Source organism: Pempheris klunzingeri, chromosome 14 (genome assembly GCF_042242105.1).
Source record: "Pempheris klunzingeri isolate RE-2024b chromosome 14, fPemKlu1.hap1, whole genome shotgun sequence".
Lineage (NCBI taxonomy): Eukaryota > Metazoa > Chordata > Actinopteri > Acropomatiformes > Pempheridae > Pempheris > Pempheris klunzingeri.
This window is the reverse complement of record NC_092025.1, coordinates 4,871,646-4,890,660: the sequence shown is the minus strand read 5'-3', so window position 1 is coordinate 4,890,660 and position 19,015 is coordinate 4,871,646. Positions and strand designations below refer to the sequence as shown.

The 19,015-nt window shown below is 40.1% G+C and overlaps 1 protein-coding gene across 1 annotated transcript in view; it reads left to right on the top strand.

Annotated features, from left to right (window-relative positions):
- dlg2 (discs, large homolog 2 (Drosophila)) overlaps window positions 1-19,015 on the top strand; it is a 166,485-nt gene that overhangs the window by 18,393 nt on the left and 129,077 nt on the right. Inside the window, exons 3-4 of the mRNA XM_070843077.1 lie at window positions 10,515-10,657; window positions 15,932-15,997. Of these exons, the coding sequence (XP_070699178.1) occupies window positions 10,515-10,657; window positions 15,932-15,997 (209 nt within the window). The remainder of the gene's footprint in view (window positions 1-10,514; window positions 10,658-15,931; window positions 15,998-19,015) is intronic.

Sequence of the window (19,015 nt, the reverse complement as noted above, 5' to 3'; positions counted from 1 at the left end):
GACTGAGCTAAGATCCTTTTATGACTGCAAAAATCTACAAAAATACCATGGGCTAAAAGTGAAAGATTTGAGTAAGGGTAACAGTGGTGCCATTGGTGAGCGGAGCAATGGGGGATGTGACTCACAAGCTGGAAGAGTGGCTCTGTCCATGAGAGCGCAATCATAGTAACAGCTAAGATACTGCGCAGATCCCTCAAACTCCCAGGCCTCTGATAGAGGACCCGGGCTTGAGGAAGACACACCACCAAGAGGTTTTTTTATTCCTGAGTATTCCTGAGGAACCTTTGCCAATTCCTCATGGGCAACAGCCTCCAGCTCTATAATATTCTTGGGTTCCCACCAGAGATTTTCTATGGGATTCAAGTCAGGCGACTCTGACGGCCACTCTAGTGTCTTCCGGAACTTTTTCTTAAGCCAAGACTTGGTGGACTTTGAGGTATGCTCTGGTTCATTCCCCTGTTGGAAGGTCCAGTGACACCAAAGCTTCAGCTTCCTCACAGACGGCATGACGTTTTCTCCTAGGATTTCCTGATACATGATTGAATCCATTTTGCCCTCCAAACTCAAATTTCCAGTGCCAGAAGAAGCAAAGCATCCCGAGAGCATCACAGAGCCACCACCATGCTTCACTGTAGGCAGAGTCTTCTTTTAGCGAATGCCTCATTCTTCCTCCTCCAGACATACCACTAATCCATAGACCCAAAAATTCCTCCACAGAACAGAGTCACAAAACTTCAGTGGCTTATTTATATGGTTCTGAGCATACTGGAGCCGACTTGTCTTGGTGTACGTCTTGGAGTTCGGGCATGGAGGCCTTCAGCGTTTAGTATGTGTCTTACTGTAAAAACTGAAACCTCAGTGCCTGCTGCCACCAAGTCTGGCTGCAGGTCTATTGTAGTCATTTGAGGGTTTTTGGCCACCTGCCTCTTCAGAAAGGAGGAGATCGTTTCCTCTTTCCGTCATGTCAAGGTAGTGTAGCCAGTGTTCCTTTAGCTTTGAACTTGCAAACTATCAGCAGTATCTTTAGGAGCATTCAATGCTTTTGCTATATTTTTGTATTCTTAACTTTTTGGACAATTCTCTTGACTTCTATCTCTAACATGCAGTCAAACATCACTGTGAACAAACCCACAGCCAGTCCAGATGTGTTCAATTTCAAGCACACCTGATGCAACTAATGAGGCCCTTGATTAGTTGCATCAGGTGTGCTGGAGACAACACCTGATTTGCAAATGAGTGCTCTTGTGAGTGATTCTATTCGTTGGGTTGAATATTTTTGAGACTGCAGTAGTCATTAAAAGTGGCATATTGTATTGACTTTGGAGAAACCACCTGTAATTTTAGTTGTGTTGAGCTATTTCAATGTTTGTTTGAGTTGTTTTGAGTTTGAACTAAAATATTGAATAATTTTCAGTGCAAATAGCTTCAGCGTGTGAAAGTGCAGGAAAGAATAGTCGCCTCCAACTTAGATTCCTCCTGGATGAATAATGTGTGAATGGGTGGATGTAGTGTAAAAAGTGCTTTGAGTGGTCTAAATGACTAGAAAGGCAGTTTACAAGTGCAGACCATTTACCATAGCACAGGGGTTCAGGCCCATAGCAACGTGACGTAATGTGTTAGGGAATACAAATTAAATTGTATATTGCTGCTCCCAGCAGCTGTATTATTGTATGCAATTTACAGGTTTGTGTTCTTTCTGTTTTTCATGTGTTCTCAGGAGAGAACTGGGCTTTAGTGCCATCTCACTCATACAGTGTGTCTCTGTCCGGAGCCTCACAGTGGTATTTCAGAGTTTGCCATGCAGTTTTAATAAAAAAAATCGCTGCAGTTTCTCACAACTCCTGTCGTTTGGAAAAGTGCACTGGGTATTTGTTTCCATGGAGATGTCAGGAGCAGTGCACCTGGATATGACTTGGAGAAAGTTCAGACATTTTCACTCCACTCAACCTGTTTTTAAAGCTGGGGTAGGCACTTCTGTGGAAGAGGCAAGAAAAAAGGCACACATATGCAGTACTTCATACGTGCAGGAAAATCCAGTTAGCAGCTTAGCATTCAACATTCATTCATCACCTGCCTTGATGTTAAAGCTACGTAAGCAACCTAGCAAACCAATGCAACACATTTAGATATTACAGGATAATGAAATTAGCAGCTTCAATCATGGTTGTGATTCTGATGCCATTATTATAGTAACAATAATAATAAGAGGTGGGGTATACACTGGACAGGTCGCCAGTCAGTCACAGTGCTGACATATAGAGACAGACAACCATTCACATTCACACTCACACCTACAGGCAATTTAGAGTCACCAGTTAAAGTAAGCAGCATTTCATTGAACCGTGGGAGGAAGCCAGAGTACTCGGAAAAAACCCACGCAAGTGCGGGAAGAACATGCAAACTCAAATCCAGTTAAATTTGAACCTAGAAACTTCTTGCTGTGAAGCAACAGTGCTAACCCCCACACCACCGTGCCGCCCATATTAATAATGATAATGACATAGTATGTTACAATAGTAATATAGAACGTTACATAAACATGAATTTGAATCCGTGGCAGTCGCAAGCCTATCCACATTCAACATTCACATTTTTGTATCCAGTGGTGATGATGCAGCTCTGCAAGTGAAGCAATTAGGACATGAGCTCTAGACTCAGTGGTGTATGAAATAAAGGACACTGGGGTTAGTGGGAAGTTGAACTCAACCACCACTCCTCTTATGACTCCTACACCATGCATGTTTTGTAGTTATTTAACATTGTAAATTGTTCTAGATCTTGCTCTGAGTCTTGCTTAAACCATCTTAAAAATCAGACTACAGTACAGTTGTAATGCAACATTATATAAGTAATACCACCAATTGTAAGTACTGCACGGTCAAACTTTATTTCTGGTAGTACTCTGACTGATAGTATAAGAAGAACATATTCTAAAATTACCCTTTTCTCAACCCTTTCTACTGCTGCCATGTCTGTCACCAACAACCGCAAGCTCCTCTCTGAATAACTGTCTATCTACAGTTAGACATTAAAATAATAGATCACTTAATCATTTCAGCTACTTAATGCCAAAAACAATCACATATAGTCATCATACAATAGAGAATTGTCTGTAAAGTCTCATTTATTTTGTTGAAAACAAAATGATGAGAAATGGAGAAAAGCTGCTGCTATTCACATCTGGAACATCTTGAGCTGTAATCAGCCGATATCTGGGATTGTTACCAGGTAAATACCTTGATGTATTCCTTGATACATTTCCTGTTTCTTCATAAGATTCACAAAATGTGACAGTTGAGTTCCGGGACATGAATATTACAGAATTGCATTCCTGCATGAAATCTGCTCATTTTAGCACCACCAGTCTGACTATGTAATGTTATTTCCTTGAGGGAGTTGAGAGCCAGAGGTGTGAGCAGTGATGTATTACCAATAATTGGTAGCCAGTGTGTGTGTTGGGAGATAAAAGGTTTAGCTGGCACCTTAGTCACTGTGGAGGAGGACTAGCTTTAGGGAGGGGATGCAGCTGGAATGATCGCTCCCCATAGAAGCACTGCTACACAGGAGCCATAACTGTTAGCCCCAGCCCACTCCATATACCAGTTATGTAAGCATGAAGAAAGCAGATCTGCATTGTGACAGTTTGTATGCGTGTTCACTGCAAGAAGGATTTGTGTTAGTTGGACTTTGTGCTCGTTAAAGAAAGCTACCAGTAAAGTCTCATGTGGAACCCATGTGTCAAAGAAGATGCAAATCTCCTCAGATCCACTGCAGGGTTGCCTAGGAAACCCAAAAAGGGCAAGAGCAGCATGCAAACAGTCATTGTCAAGCACTGGAAAGCCAAAAGAAGTGTTATCAGCAGAGAAAATAATAGTACCTTCAAATAACAATGGTAGCAATGGAAATTTACTATGTACTGCATGCGATACGTCAGCTGCCAGAACATTCCATATGTTGCATTACAGTGATCTAAACTCCTGAAACTCATTACAGTAATAATAAACGAGGGCTGCATTTTTAAAATGATTTGATGCTCCAGTGTGTGATGCTGTTACAGTCACACTTGAGGAACTAAGTATATTTCCTCAAGTACTGCACACTAGTCCAGTTCTGAGGTACACTGACCTCCCTAAAAATATGCAACACTGCTTGTATAGTAGCACCACCTTGACAAGCTAAACATTAAAAAGCTTTTTTTTTTTTTACAGGTTATTGTATCAATAGTTTATACATATTGACAGGGCCTTTCTGCATGATGACGACTTTTGCTTTTGATATTTACTTTTACTTGTACTTCAAAATTGGTGAAATTGTTACGGCTGTACTTGAAATGGATCGTATTCACATTAATACCAAGTGTTACTATCAAGGTCTTTTGCAATGCAGTGCCAGTCAAAAGTTTGGACACACCTTCTCATTCAATGGTTTTATTTTATTCGTATTATTTTCTACATTGTAGATTGATATTGAACATCAAAACTATGAAGGAACACACGGTGGCTACCTCATGAAGCAGACTGAGAGCCAAGAGTGTGCAAAGCTGTCATCAAAGCAAAAGGTGGCTATTTTTGAAGAATATAAAACACTTTTTTTGTTTACTACATAAATCCATGTGTTCCTTTATAGTTCTGATTCCTTCAATATTAGTCTACAATGAAGAAAATAATAGAAATAAAGAAAAACCTTGGAATGAGAGGGTGTGTCCAAATCTTTGACTGGTACTGTATATACAGTGATATTGAGGTAATTCCTGACACCTTTAGTTTTCCCATAGACAAACACTAAAACAATGAGTCGTTACCCATTCTGTTCCATTCATCAACTAACTAACTAACAGACACCTCTTACTGCTACTGGTGCAACACTCAAATAACTTCAATAACTTTTCATCAATTTTCATCAGATGTACGGTATGAGGTCTATAAGTGGTGATAGAAAAAAATTAAATGCAGAAAATATTTTTGTGACATGATACAGATCCCGACTGTAGCTTTATGTCACGTTCCTAGTTCATGTATGTATGCAGCGACTGTTTGTTGCTCCTCTGCCTTCTTTTCATCCTGAATTTGTTTTAAGTAGGCCTTACTTACTTTATTTATTACTTACCATAAATTATTTAATCAGTGAACTCGCCGAAAAATCCTGATTTTCCACCTACTATTTCATGCACAGATAGTACCAACATACTGAGCAGCTGTGCAGTGATGCATGTCTGCGCTGATGAACAGAATGCATGTACTCACATGTGGCCCTGCTGACAAAAATACCAGATTGGGATTTGGCATTGTATTTTCTGATAAAGCCTATGGATTAACAGTTAATGCCAAGGGCTTAGCAGATACTTCCACTGTTAAAGTATAATTACATGATTAAAAATTTTAACAGGCACAATTTGTCCTGTTGCATAACTTGATGAATTTCCAGTCTATACCTTCATCTATCTAATTTTGACCCATGTTAGAATATTACCTGCTGCACAGAAACTGTGTTAAAATTTGACTGAAGCATCAGTGAAGACTTGAGCCATAAACCCAGAATAAACCCAAAGCGTCATACTGCACGTTGAAATTCTAAATTCTAATGTGAACAGGGTAACAGCTGACTTCACTTGATGCTTGTTGGCAAAACTGAATACTCATCGTGCATGTTGTAATGTAGCTGTCTGTGTGATTAAAGATAATCTCAGTAGGAGGACACTAATCTTTGCTGGCCCAGGCGTCAAGTGTCATTTACAACAGTACAACAGTCCCTTCAACCAGGATCATGCACATGTTACTACTACAAAGGAAATCATTTCTGTATGTGCGTTTGTCCTTCACTTTTCTCAAAAATCGTTAATCTGATCAATTTATCAAGTGTACTACTGAGGACCTAAAGGAGTGCGGAGAAGAGTGTGAAGTCGATCAGATGAGCGTTTCTGGGGTAGGGCTATAATGATACGATTTACCAAAATACTATTATATTAAACTAAAATCCTATAATTGCTGTTTAGTTATACAGTGCAAAGCAAATGATGTTGTATCAAGATGCAGAGAAAACTGAAATACTGTATTATTTAAAACCATCATTAGGCTGATGTTGCTGTCATGTTGTTGATGGCTGATGCAGAAATAATTCAAGGATTAATCAATATATTGTTGAATCTTCAACAATGAACATCTTCAACTGAATTGCCATTTAATTCCTTCATCAAATAAAAATTCCAATAATTGACTGGGTCAAGCTTCGCAAATGTGAGCATTTCATGTTTTTGTCTAATTTCTATCATTTAAAACAGAATGTCTTTGGGTATAGAGCTGTCAGTCAGACAAATCAAGCAATTTAACGAAATTACCTTCAGCTCTGGGAACTTGGTGGGTGCTTTTTGTTTTTTGACATTTTACAAGCAATTAAGTAATCACTCAACAAGTGTTATGAAACCAACAGATAATGACAGATAGTAGCTGTACATGTTAGGGGGCTGTGTTGAAGGAATTTACATACAGCTAAAATCAGGGGGTTTGGCTCTAAATGTTTGATGTGCCTAAACAGTGTCATGACAAAAGCCTGTGTAGCTTTAGTGTTGGATCTGTTGGATTCACTCGCCGCCATAATAGTTTACTATCTCACAGTGGCTCGGGAAGAGCATCACTCCGCCTCCCAGCCAGGACATTAGCAATTAGACACATGCACTCCCACGCTAGACATACAGTTTAAGTTTGTCTCTGCTGGGCTCATGATCTCTTGTACACGCAAGCCATGTGCCTTGAATATCGTGCCAGCTGCCGTCTTTAAAGCAGCTCAGCGGTACAAAGAGTGAATGGACTGTTTAATAGCTTGTACAGTACTGACTGTCTTTGTATCAAGTTCTTAATGACTGACACGGAATTTGGACATACCATGATAAACACATGTAGAAGCAGGCTGTGTAGATAGAAGACAGTGGAGAATTGGATGTGTGGTTGTTTATGAGTTGCTGAACCACTTGATCTGTAGATGGGAGAAATAGTTTTGTTCATGCTGGGAAAGTTGGAGGGACTGCTCGCTGTGTTAAGCACATTACCCAGAGGAGAGCTGAATTAGAAATCAGCTATGTGGGGTGTAAGGTCATTGTCTGCATTGAAGGGAACAGGCGGCCTCTATGTCTGAGGATTAGGCTCGCTGTTAGCTTGCCACCAGGCATCTGGTCCTCTCCCAGCCCACTGTTTCACAGGAGAGCAGTGCTGCAACATGAGCGGAGACAACAGGGAGGTTTTACTGCACTGTGAGTCACTTTTGACAACTTTCTGCTGCTGTATTTTTGAAGCTTATTTTGTTTTTGATGATTTTGTAGTCTAATCCAATGTTAAGAGGACTATTTGACTATTTGAGACCAACAGTCAATGCTTGTCAAATGGAGGTGAGCGCTGATGATGGATGTCCAGTGTGATCTTTTCTTCAACAAAGCCATTTTTTTTTTCTTTTAATTTTTCGCAATGAAACAAAAGTCAGGACTTATTTGCTTTTGTAAAGATGAGCTAAATTGGAAATGCATTGCACTGTTTATGTCAGTTCCACTGCATCACTTGTTTCTGTCATAATAATCAAATGAATCAAATGACAACTAACAGCAACTAGTTTTGCACCATGTAGTCTTACACATACACTCACCCCGCTGTATGCCAGCCATTCAAAGAGCTGTTGGGGATTTGCATACATTTTTCTGTATTCATTTGCATTCATAATCTCCTGGGTTTTTTTTTTTTTTGAATTACAAAAAGATAGAACTGTGACTAGTTTTTGTTTATTTGATTTACAAAAATAACATCAGAATTTATTATTGATGTAGTTTGATTTATTTGCTATTTCTAAAAACAGAATGCATGGAAGCACTCGTGTATGGTTGGGACAGAAACATGACCCTGTGTCTGGTGGAGAATGCTAATAGTTTGCTTTTATTAAGGCCTATTTAAATGTAAATGCATCTTTTATGTGCAGAGCCAAGGCATTGGAGCGGCATGGCAGATCACTTGTTATGGGTCTAGTTCCTTGGTAAAACATGGCCGTCCATTCAAAAATGTGTCTGCATTTTGAAAACAATAGCACTTGAGTTGAACGCCAAACAAAAACCTCACTTGTGTCAAACAATGCAGATGCTTTGTGGTAGATCTTGTAATGATACACCCACAGATGTTGAGTCCTTCGCTCCAGACGATTCTAATGCAGTGGGGCTGATACAGCAGTGACTCATGCTGACATTCACTCAAAGCAGACCATGTGGAAATGTTTGCAGAAATTACAGTCACTAATCCTTCGCTGAATGAAAAATATTCATTTTCAGTCTGTTTATCTCCTGCATTGATATTGCTAAGGTTAGGAAACGATGCATGCAATTTGGTTCATTTGTCATCATGGTAATATGTGTGTGTGTGTGTGTAGACATTAGCAGTTGAACACACTAGGACCTAAACATGGTACAGTAGAAATATGATTCTAAAACCCTGCAGAAATCTTTTTTTCATTTTTACTTTTTTCATTACTAACGTTGCTTGCTATCTGTGTGTTTGGTGTAAACATGCTGTTAATTCATTACAGTGTACATCACCATCTGAGACAACCGCATAATAACATCATATATTGTAAAGTCTGTAAAAGTACAAAACGCTTGGTTTTAGTTTGTCAGAATTGTCTGTGAATTTTGGTATGGTAGCTGTGTGACACTATCAGGAGAGCCAGAGGTAACTCAGAGACAGTTCCTCCTCCTCAAAGAGAGCTGTCATTCAACAAATACTGAAATGTCAGGGGCACTGAATTGTTTGGCATAGTTACTGGCAATATTTCTATGTTTTTCTGGGGATCGAGGTGTATTAACAAATTGTATCTACATATTGTAAAGCTGCACATCGGTTTAATATCAGGTTTGATGCTTACTTTCAAATAATACAGTAAGAAATGTACACACTCTTCTTTACTGTAGCATACTGTAACTTATTCCGTATCTTCTGTTATTCATGAACTTTTCCAAACACTGTCAGCCAGCAGCTTTTACCAGAAAACCTTTTGTCACCATTTGTTAATGTAGTTAGTAGTCAGTGAATGTAAACACCTTTCTTTGTCCAATTCAAAACAGCCTGCATTAACCTGTGATCCTTATCTTTATGTTTATACTTTTGGTCTTGTGTATTTTTTGGATTTTGTGGATCTCTTTATTGGTATTGTATACTTGCACCTTTATTGATATTTTATATTTGCACTCTTTTCTAGTTAGTACTGCAACTGCTGCACAACAGTTTCCCTCAGGATAAATAAAGTTCTGTCTTATCTCATTCTTATCATATGTTTTGATGCACGGTTGCCCATATTATGAGTGTAAAATCTGTAATTAAACGCAGCAGAAGAACTTGTAGGACGATGTGTTCCACTGTTCCCGGCTTGCTATTTATCTTGGATCAGGACTGCTGGCTGTGGAAGGTTTAGGGCCTAGTTAAAATGGGTTGCAGTAAAAAGATCACAAAACCTTTGCTGTAGTAGAGATACTCACAAAAGAGGTCCTGTTGTGCGTTAGCTATTTTTATAACATTTGGCTGCCTAAGATTTGATGCTTGGTTGTCACCAGTGAGCAATGATCACTGTGATAAGGAGGAGGTAAGCTGAAGAGTGAGTATATATGAGTGAAAATATTGTAAGTGTATGTTTACAAGTGATTAGAACTGGAGGAACGTATTCAGAGTCTGGCTTGTTGCCTCACAGCAGGAATGTCATGGGTTCAGTCACCGGTGACTTATTTTCTCTGACATACTGATTCTAAGGAACACTTCATAGGGCTACAAGTGTATAATAGGTGTTTGTTGCTACAACTTTATCCCTTCTTATTTCTGGGTTGATTGGGATCCATTAGTAAAGCAGTTAACAAATGATGTGCCGGGTGGGTTTTATCGGCTGTGAGAACAATCCAAATGAACACTGTCTGCTGCCTGGGCACAACCGAGTGTTTCTTGAGGTTGAAGTTGAAGCCAGACATTGAACTGAGGTCGACGCTGGGCTCTATATTTGGTTTGAGCTTCTAGCAGGTAGCATTCTGTGTAAAAGTCAGCAATGGTTTGCACTAGCTATTCATAAACCCATTCCTAAGTTAGTGTTGAAGTCCTCTCAACTTTCTTAGCAACTGCTGACTCTTTTCAAATGAGTGAGTTACCAATTGTTGAAAGTGCCATGAACGTTTAAGGCATGTCTTGGCCAAGTGTTTACTAGGAAACGTTTGTTGCACCACAATCAAATATATGAACAGTATCAGATGTGTTCCTTTTTTAATCACTAGAACAGCACAGTATTTTTCCATTGTTGTTTATTGATACATTTTTGCAGAAATATATAACTTACTGAAAAACTGAACTATGACCCTTCCTATCATATATTGCATTATACAATTGCAGCCACTGATTTAGGTTAAACTGGTATCCACATCAATGTTTTCTCTTATTGATCATGCTGTGTACTGTGTTGTCTGTGAAAAGGTTAACCGGCCCCTTAGTTATATCATACGTATGTTTCCACAGATATCCAGGAGTTCTATGAAGTGACGCTGCTAAACACGCAGAAGAGCTGCGAGCAAAAACTAGAGGAGGTCAACCACATGGCGGACAAATGGGAGAAGAATGCTTCTATACAAAACTCTGAGCTTGCCTGTCCGGTGGAGGAGGTGAGTCTCCGACAGCCAAACCTCAGACGTACCTGGCCTGAAGAACTACATCTGTTTGGCTGCACTGTCTGCTGAAACCATTCAAAAAGTGTAGAAGTAAAGCAGGTGGAGGCTGAGAACGCAGACAGCAGCAGTAACAGCAAAGCATGAACAAGCTGCACATCAGGGTCAGTGCCTTTAGATGTTGATGTCAGTGCCTTTAGATGTTGATGTCAGTGCCTTTAGATGTTGATGTCAGTGCCTTTAGATGTTGAGTTTCAAAGAAGTGGACATTTAAAGGGCAGGGAGTGTTTAATGAAATACACTATTGAGTTGCATTCTGGGAAATATTGGCAATAACACATATTTGATCATACAAAAACTGGCTGATCCCTCAGCTTTCTTTTTTTGGTTTTATATCAAATCAAAGTACCTACATACATTTTTAAAACTAATAAGGTGCAACAATGAATCTTTATTACCAAAGCGTACTAATCACCTAAAATAAGTGCTCTTGTTTAAAGTGCATACACTGCAATAGCTTAAATTAATTAAATCAAATAAAAAAACAGAGATCCCCAGTTTAAAAGTCAAGTGGCAGCAGTGCTATCAATTATTTTTCTTGGCGACACTGGACAGATTTATGGTCATTAATGCCTCCAAAATTGGAGGCAGTCTGGAGCCCTGCTTGGCCTCTGCTTTAATTTAGACCATTCACTTGGAAATGGTCTTTAACAGCCATAAGTTTGATGCTGTTTGTTTTTAGTACATTATTAAAATGCTTATGCATCAGTCATTACTACAATGATTTTACCATTTCATTAGAAGATCTGGAGCGACTTGCTTGCTCCTTCCTTGCTTGGTTAAGTGAAGTGCATCAAAGTCTTCCAGTTATGCTTGGAAGCATTTGTTTCAAAGGGTTCAGTTTTAGCTGAGAAGCAATAATTGGCTCCCCTTAGGATTAACCCTTGTAAATAAACCAGTCTCATTCCTTCTGGTACAATTTGTTGAGTCATAGCACAAGAGTTCTAAGAGAGCCACACTAAAGTCATGAACAAGGACTGAATATAAATGTGGTGTCTTCCACAAAGAGTTTTCATCTGGTATTCAATTCACACAATCCTGTGGCCTTTTTGTTACGGAATTTCTAATTGGACCAAATTGTTATCCATTTGCTTCATGTCTTTTCTAGCAAGCTCAAAATCTTTAATGCACAGATTATTCCCATTATATATGGCTGGTGTTCTGGCCGGAGGGTTTGGGCCGGATTTGGAGAGCCTCTCTTCAGCATAAGCAAAATTAAGTCTGCAGCACTTTACAGGTGAGGTTCACCTGCAAAATATTGATTAAGTAGAAGTCAAGCAGATGTTCTTTAAGGTGGCTCTAATCATTGTTTTTATAATAGCAATGCATCAAATGTGGCCCATAGTGATGAACCCACAGAGAATTATCAGCTAAATCTGCCGCTCCGCTCGGCTTTAAAGAGCTTTGCAGAGCTTTTTAGCTCATTGTTTAGCTGTCTGGCCACAACTTTAGTGTTTTGATTCGCTCACTCTCACTCTTATAGCGTCTATTACAGGTGCTGCAGGCAGCTGGTTTTAGATAAGGCAGAGAAACCCCCTGTACACTACCTGCTCAGTACCAGTCAGCAGGCAGACATAAATGATAACTAGCTGGTGAACATAGTGGAGCATTAAGCAGCTAAAGTGGCAGATATTTGCCTCAGGAGCTCAAAAGACAGTGAATTTTGGTAAGGAATTTTACAGTATGCCACTTCTGTGTTCACAACTTGGTTCCACTGCCCCAAGTGGCCAAAGAAAGAAATTGTTGCAGGTATGACCAAAGTTGGCTCTGTCCTTGTTACTTGCTGGTTTACACTGCCATTCACACACTCTGCTGTTAAATTGATATTTTTCTTTCCTTTAATAATAGCTATTTATTTATGTTTTGAGTTTGTTTTCCAGTCCAGTGTCAGTGACCTGAGATCATTATTGAACCACAGTGGCGCCACTGGGCTCTAAATATTTAGTGAATCCGTATTTGTTTTGTGCCCTCTGCAGTCCACTTAGTGGTTAGGCTGAACAGGTTTAAACTGTGATTTGTCAGGCTATGGTACATTCAGCTGATCCAGTTCTAGTAGTGCTAACCCCACACTAACCTTCTATTTCTATTGTGAAGTTTTAGGGAAAGCTTTGGTGAAGCAGCACACCTGTTAACTGCAGCTTGTGAGAGGTACTTGGCACTGAACCAGGAACCTGTTCCTTTTTAAATGTGCACAGATTTTGATGCTAAAGTTTCTTTCACCATGACTGGTGATTTCTTAAGTTCTTATTTAGCTGTTGCTCCGAGGAATCTTTTACTACTCGCTACCGGGATGTACTAACTCCTGCACAGGGACTTTCACAGGGTTAAAATAAGGTCCCCAGAACTAAATGTAGCCCCTGCCCTTCGTTTATTTACAGGTGTAATACAGTGTGAGAGCCCATGGCACAGCTTAGAGCAGAAGACTTTGACATCATACTGGTCTGTCACTGACTGTACAGGTCCTGTCACCGACATCAGCTGAATGGATTTACAGTTGGAAGTGGCTTAATTAAGAGAGACAGCTTTGTGTGTGTATATGAGAGAGAGAGAGAGAGACGGGGAGAGAGTAGATGCATGCGAACACACTCACACGGTGACATTCTAATTAAAGGGAATGAATAGCTGGTGCTTGGCCATGAAAGACTGAAAAGGCATGACAGAAATGAAAACGAATGAAAATGTGTCTTTGGCTTCAAGAATTACCAGGAAAACAAAGAGTAGCCCCTGTCATGTGGTTCTTTATGCCTCTTACCTTAAATTACTAGATATACTGTATATTGATCACAAATGGAGGGGATTTGATTTTTTCTTTGAATTAACAAAGAACCAGTAATGCAGCGGAGTAATGTAACAACCACAAAATAACAATGAAATGTCAAATTCTGATTATAGCAGTGAACAAAAAGCTGTAGGTAGTCACAGATCTGCTTATAGATCTGTATAGTTAACAAAACACCATGTTATGCTGGAGGCAGGCTTTGGAGTCAAAAAGCATTATGAATAGCAAAAATAAAGTGCAAGAACAAAAATGTGAGGTTGTGTGATTTTAGTAACAGACCGTGTCCAGGGTGAAGGGTGTGTGAATGTGCCAACAAACCAATACAGTGGAACAGGAGTAGAAAAACATCATTATATAAAAGCATGTTGGGTGAAATGTAGGTCAGTACCTTTTGAGGTTTGCCCATAAACCTCAGATAGGCCACAATAATTCCTGACATAATGCTTTTGTTTTTCTGTGAAAGTATCGAGCTGTGAGTCTGTGCACACGAGGCGTGTTACTAATAGCATGTTTGACTTGGAATGTGACCAACCAGTTTGTAATCCACCAGTAATCCTATTTGTCAACGCAGTCAAACCTTGTGCGTCATACCTGCTCTTTTTCTGCTGCAACGGTGAAGAATTGATCAGAAATGACATGAATAAACATTTCCAAACAGATCATGTACACAAAGTCTTACTAGCTTTCAAAATAGCCCCTATGTAACAGCAGGACCTGCTGAACCACTTTGCTGAGGTCATCCAGTAGTACTGGGATAGGGATAAGTGAAGGGGATTAGGAGAGTCCTCAGAGACTGATGACCCCACCATGAGGTCATCAGTACACTGCTGTTATATCCCTTTTTCTGTTACCACAATCAGCCCTCTGAAGATTAGGCAAATGCCCTGTCAAATAATGAGATGGCAGATGGTCTATCCAAATGAATTATCGGGGTCCATTCACATATATAAACAATAATACATACCTTTTGTATGCAGTTTGTAGGGCGTCTGTTAGATGAAAGGAAATTTACTAAAGTAATCAGTTTAATAAAGCAAAATTAAATTGATATTTATTCTGGACATTAGAGGGACATCAAGCTTGATGGCTTTTGTGAAAATGTGCAGTGGCTTATGGGCAGCGTAGTCCCTGAATATGCTTTGTATCAGAAGTTGATGCAGGATTTCTGTGTAGTTGTACACTGTAACAGATTCATCGAAGCAGGTACCACTGTTGGAAACAAAGATTATTTAAAAAATCAGCAAGATCGGCAGTTTAAGTCAGTTTCTAAACATGTGTCAAGCTACAGTGGCAGTCTTTGGTCAACAGCTGCTTGTCCTTAGTAGCTTGAGTAGTGTTAAAGTTGCAGGTGATCCAATAGGGAAGAGTTAACGAGACAATTAAACATCATATTGTTCTGAATAACACGCTCCCATTCTGGAATGTCTGCTGCTGAGTTGGAGCATGGTGTCATTTTAAATCGGCAATAGTGGAAGTTGATTTTAAAACGGTATTTCATGCATGTCCACCTTGGCAAGACATTGAGTCTTCTGTGTTTGATTGTTCATTTAGCAGATTTTGTTTTTGTACTGTGTCAAACACAAGAGGCTTCCTGCCCTGCGTCAGAAACAGAAGTAGTAGTTGGAGCAAATATGTGAGTGGACCTAATGGCTCATATGGGAGGCTAGCCATGAACGAATGGGCTCTAACCATGAACCGCATATATAATGTTAAGATAGACTGTGTATTTGATATTCTACCTGTCTGGCATGTTAAAAAGGATTGATGGCTACAACACAGATATGATACAGTATAGACAAGACTCATGTCAGTTATTGTTATTTCACCCCCAGCATGCTGTAGGGCCCAGTTTTTATCCTAACATCATGCATTCTTAATTAGAATAAATTAGCAAAAAAGTGTCTATTTTAAGTCAGAGGAACTTGCTGCTACAAACAGAGGGAGGGATAAAGCAAGCGTGTGTGCACGAAGGGTTGTAGTATTAGTGTGCCAGAGATTTATTTTTGGTTACCACAGGCACATATAGGCTTACACTATCTGAGCTTCTAATTAAAGACTTACCAAAGCAGCAGACAAACTGACTAGCCGGTGATGACTCCCTCTACCTGTCACTGCCAGTTCTTGCATAACCCTTACAAATCCATGCTGTTGTTTATGTGCATTTAAAACAAATGTTCCATACGTTTATACTGTTGGGCCAACATTACCATACGCACAGCCACAACTTTCTATCACACAGTGCCTTCCTCCTGTTTGTGTAATGAATGTAAGCATTTTTAAGAAACCCAGTGCTCAGTGTCAAAGCTCTACAGCAGAATGATTGGTGTCAGGCCTATCCGCCATGCATTCAGACTATAAAGTACTTGTTACCAGGTAGAGTTTGAGTGAGGTTGTGAAGAATGGCTCATGCACCTGTTTGATGTTCCCAGCAGAGGGAGCAGGGCAGCTCAGAAGCCAGTGTTGTGGAGCAGGGAGAGAGCAGCGCCAAGACCTCTGAGGTGAGTCATCCATACAAACGCTCTGTGTGAATACAGTATGTGTTTGTCATGTATTATGTTAGCGGGATCTTTTCATAAATTTGGGACTTTATATCACACCCATTGTGTTTTTGCTGCCAGCATCCATTGTCATCCCATGGCATGGTAGATCATTGCAATGTCATGCTGCCCAACACATCTTTTCCTGCAATATAACACTTAGTTACTGAAGTAACCGAGAGTACGTTCAATGGGTAGATGTGGTCTGAAGTCTTGGAAGCAGAATAAAGCTTTCAGTGCCAGTAATATCACCGCCCTGCACTGCTCTGAAGTAACACAAGTTACTTTTAGTGGTCTGGTCCAGTGTTTGAGAGCAGGGAGTGACCAGCCTCGGCACAGATGGCAGTTTAACCTTTGCTTCTCTTTGCTTGGAAGTAGTAGAGGATGTGGGGTGATTTAGAACTTATTTATTTAATATGTCCAATAAATACGTTCTGTGCAAACTAGGTTTGCTGACATTAGGAGTATTACGTGAGTTGAGTGCACAGTAATATAGCCAGAACATCTTTTCAGGATGCAGGCTCTATTATATGTTCCGTCTAGATGTGCCATTTCTTTGGTCATAAAACAATGAGGTTGGTGTGGCATCTGTACTGGAGGACACCTTCACCTTCAATAGCTGATTTCAGTGAATTTCACTCATTTCATTTGGTTCATGACTTGCAGGATTTGGTGTTAAGTTACTGATACATTCTTTTCAGTCACTGCAATGAGTATTTTCTGCTTTATGTTTTGGTTTTTCTTATGTTTCCTGTCACTCTGCGCTGTTCATAAATCGGAAAGTGAGACATAAATTTGTAGAATAAATCTTTTTTCCCTCTTTATCGAACTACATGAACATTTAAACAAAAAGGAGCAAGTGCAGACATTTTAGCTGCCATGCATGCCTCCTGAAATGAACACAGACAGCAGTGATTGATATGTATGATTTTTAGTTATTTTGAGTGACATCCGAGTGCAGACCTGTGGATTTTGAGTCACCATGTCAAAAAATGACTTGCACAGTTTGGTGGGGTCAGGTACAGATCAGGCCAGGTCAAAGAGCATAGCGGGATTTTGAGTAAATTAACACTGTCGGCACTGTTGTTCACAAATATAGTCAAATCCAAATTTGTCACACCTATTTATGTGCGGCAGCACTAACAAAGCAGGTTAAAGCATTCCCTCTGTCTAATGCAATAAGTGCAAGCTGCCTGAGCCGCATCACCTGAAAAGATTAGCTCTGTCGCTCTGGCAGGGAGTGTGAGCTAGTGAATGTGTTCAGTAAGAACGACGGGAGATTGAGAGTGTAGGGGTTCGTTCACCAATGAAAGCAGTTATCAAGGTCAAATTCTGCAACCCGGCTCTCCAGCAGGATGGCTTCAGCAAACAGGTACCAGGACAGTTTAGGTGTTTAGTGTGCTGCAGTCTAGAGCTTTGTTACCTAGCTAAGTTTACCGAAAGGTCAGACACAGGTGCTAATTTACTACAACTAAGGGTCAATGAGAATCAGTGAAACCTGTCGTTTAATCTTTGCTTTTACGTATTGCCTACGTATTGCATTGCTTTTAAGTGTTTCGAATGTGAAAAAATGTTATCAGGGTGTGTTTTTTCCGCTCAACAAGAGAAAAAGAAAATAAATTGGCTTATTATGTTCAGCTGTTTGGATGTTTGATTAATGCCCCTGCATACCCGCAGGGGTTTTCAGTTGCTCTGGCTGACTAGAGCTTGAGCCGGGTTGCATTTGGGTGGAGCTGTGTTGGAAATCGACTGAGATAAACAAGCTGTGTTGGCAAATAGAAATGATAAATGTGGAAGTTGTTGTGCTCTAATAGGAGAGCCAGCTGATCAGGTAATGCTAACATTTGCTCTAGTTTTTAGTATCAACTGTGTTTTCCACCAAATATACCAAATCAGACCACTGTGTTGTTGGTATGGCTCTCAATATGTTGTGTTTTATATGGCCATTAACGATTACGTACATGCAGTCATGCATGTGTCCAACTAGCTGCCTGAGCCGTTTGATGGCATCTTCATTTTTCTGAAGTCCTGAACTGAATATTAGCTCTGCTGCAAAAAGAAGAACACCACAGCAACCTGTCACTGTTACGTAGCTGTGAAGTAAGCAGTTCAGCAGTTTGTTTCATTCATTCATTCATTCATTCATTCATTCACACTCTTTTGAGGCACATTTGTTGCATCAGCATCATGATAAGATAGATATAACAGCGGCGTGATGATGCTGTAATGTTAGAAAGAGCCACTTGCAGAGAGCTCAGGTAGTATTGGCCTTTTGTTATAATATCCTGTTCTACTCATCTGATTATTTTTGTTAAAATTCTTTGGTGTTACTAGTCTGCTGTTTGTTGATTGGAAAACCTTAAACTAAATTGTTATTTTTTGGTACTACATATTGGCTATTATAATTAAATCCCAGTCCCAGCATCCTACAACGTTAAAATACCATATTGGTCAACCTCACACACACACACACACACACACACACACACACACACACACACACACACACACACAGTGAACAGTCTGTCACAAAGTCAGTAGATAGCAGTTCTGCCGCTGCTCTGCAGATGAAATTAAAGCCAGTGTGTTATTAAGTTCCACTAGTCTGCCACAGCAGCTAATAGCCAGCGAGACAGAGAGCATGGGAATCTAATTCATTCCGCTGAGCTGACGCTCCTGTCCCTCACTATCTTCCCTCTCTCTCTCATCCCATAACGCTGCTCAGTTGTTCAGCCCAGAGACAGGAGAGAGAGGGAGAGGGAGAGGGAGAGAGAGAGAGGAGGACAGGATGAACTGAAAGCAAGAGACAAAGGATGAATGAGAGGAAGAGAAGCTAAGGAATGATTTCGGAGGTTTTTGGAGGAGGCCATGCCAGCTGCTAATCATTTCTAGTGTGTGTGTGTGTGTGTGTGTGTTATGGCTGATGACGCACGGTCCGCTCTGAGATGGCGTTAGGAATCCTGATTGCCTTCAGCGCTG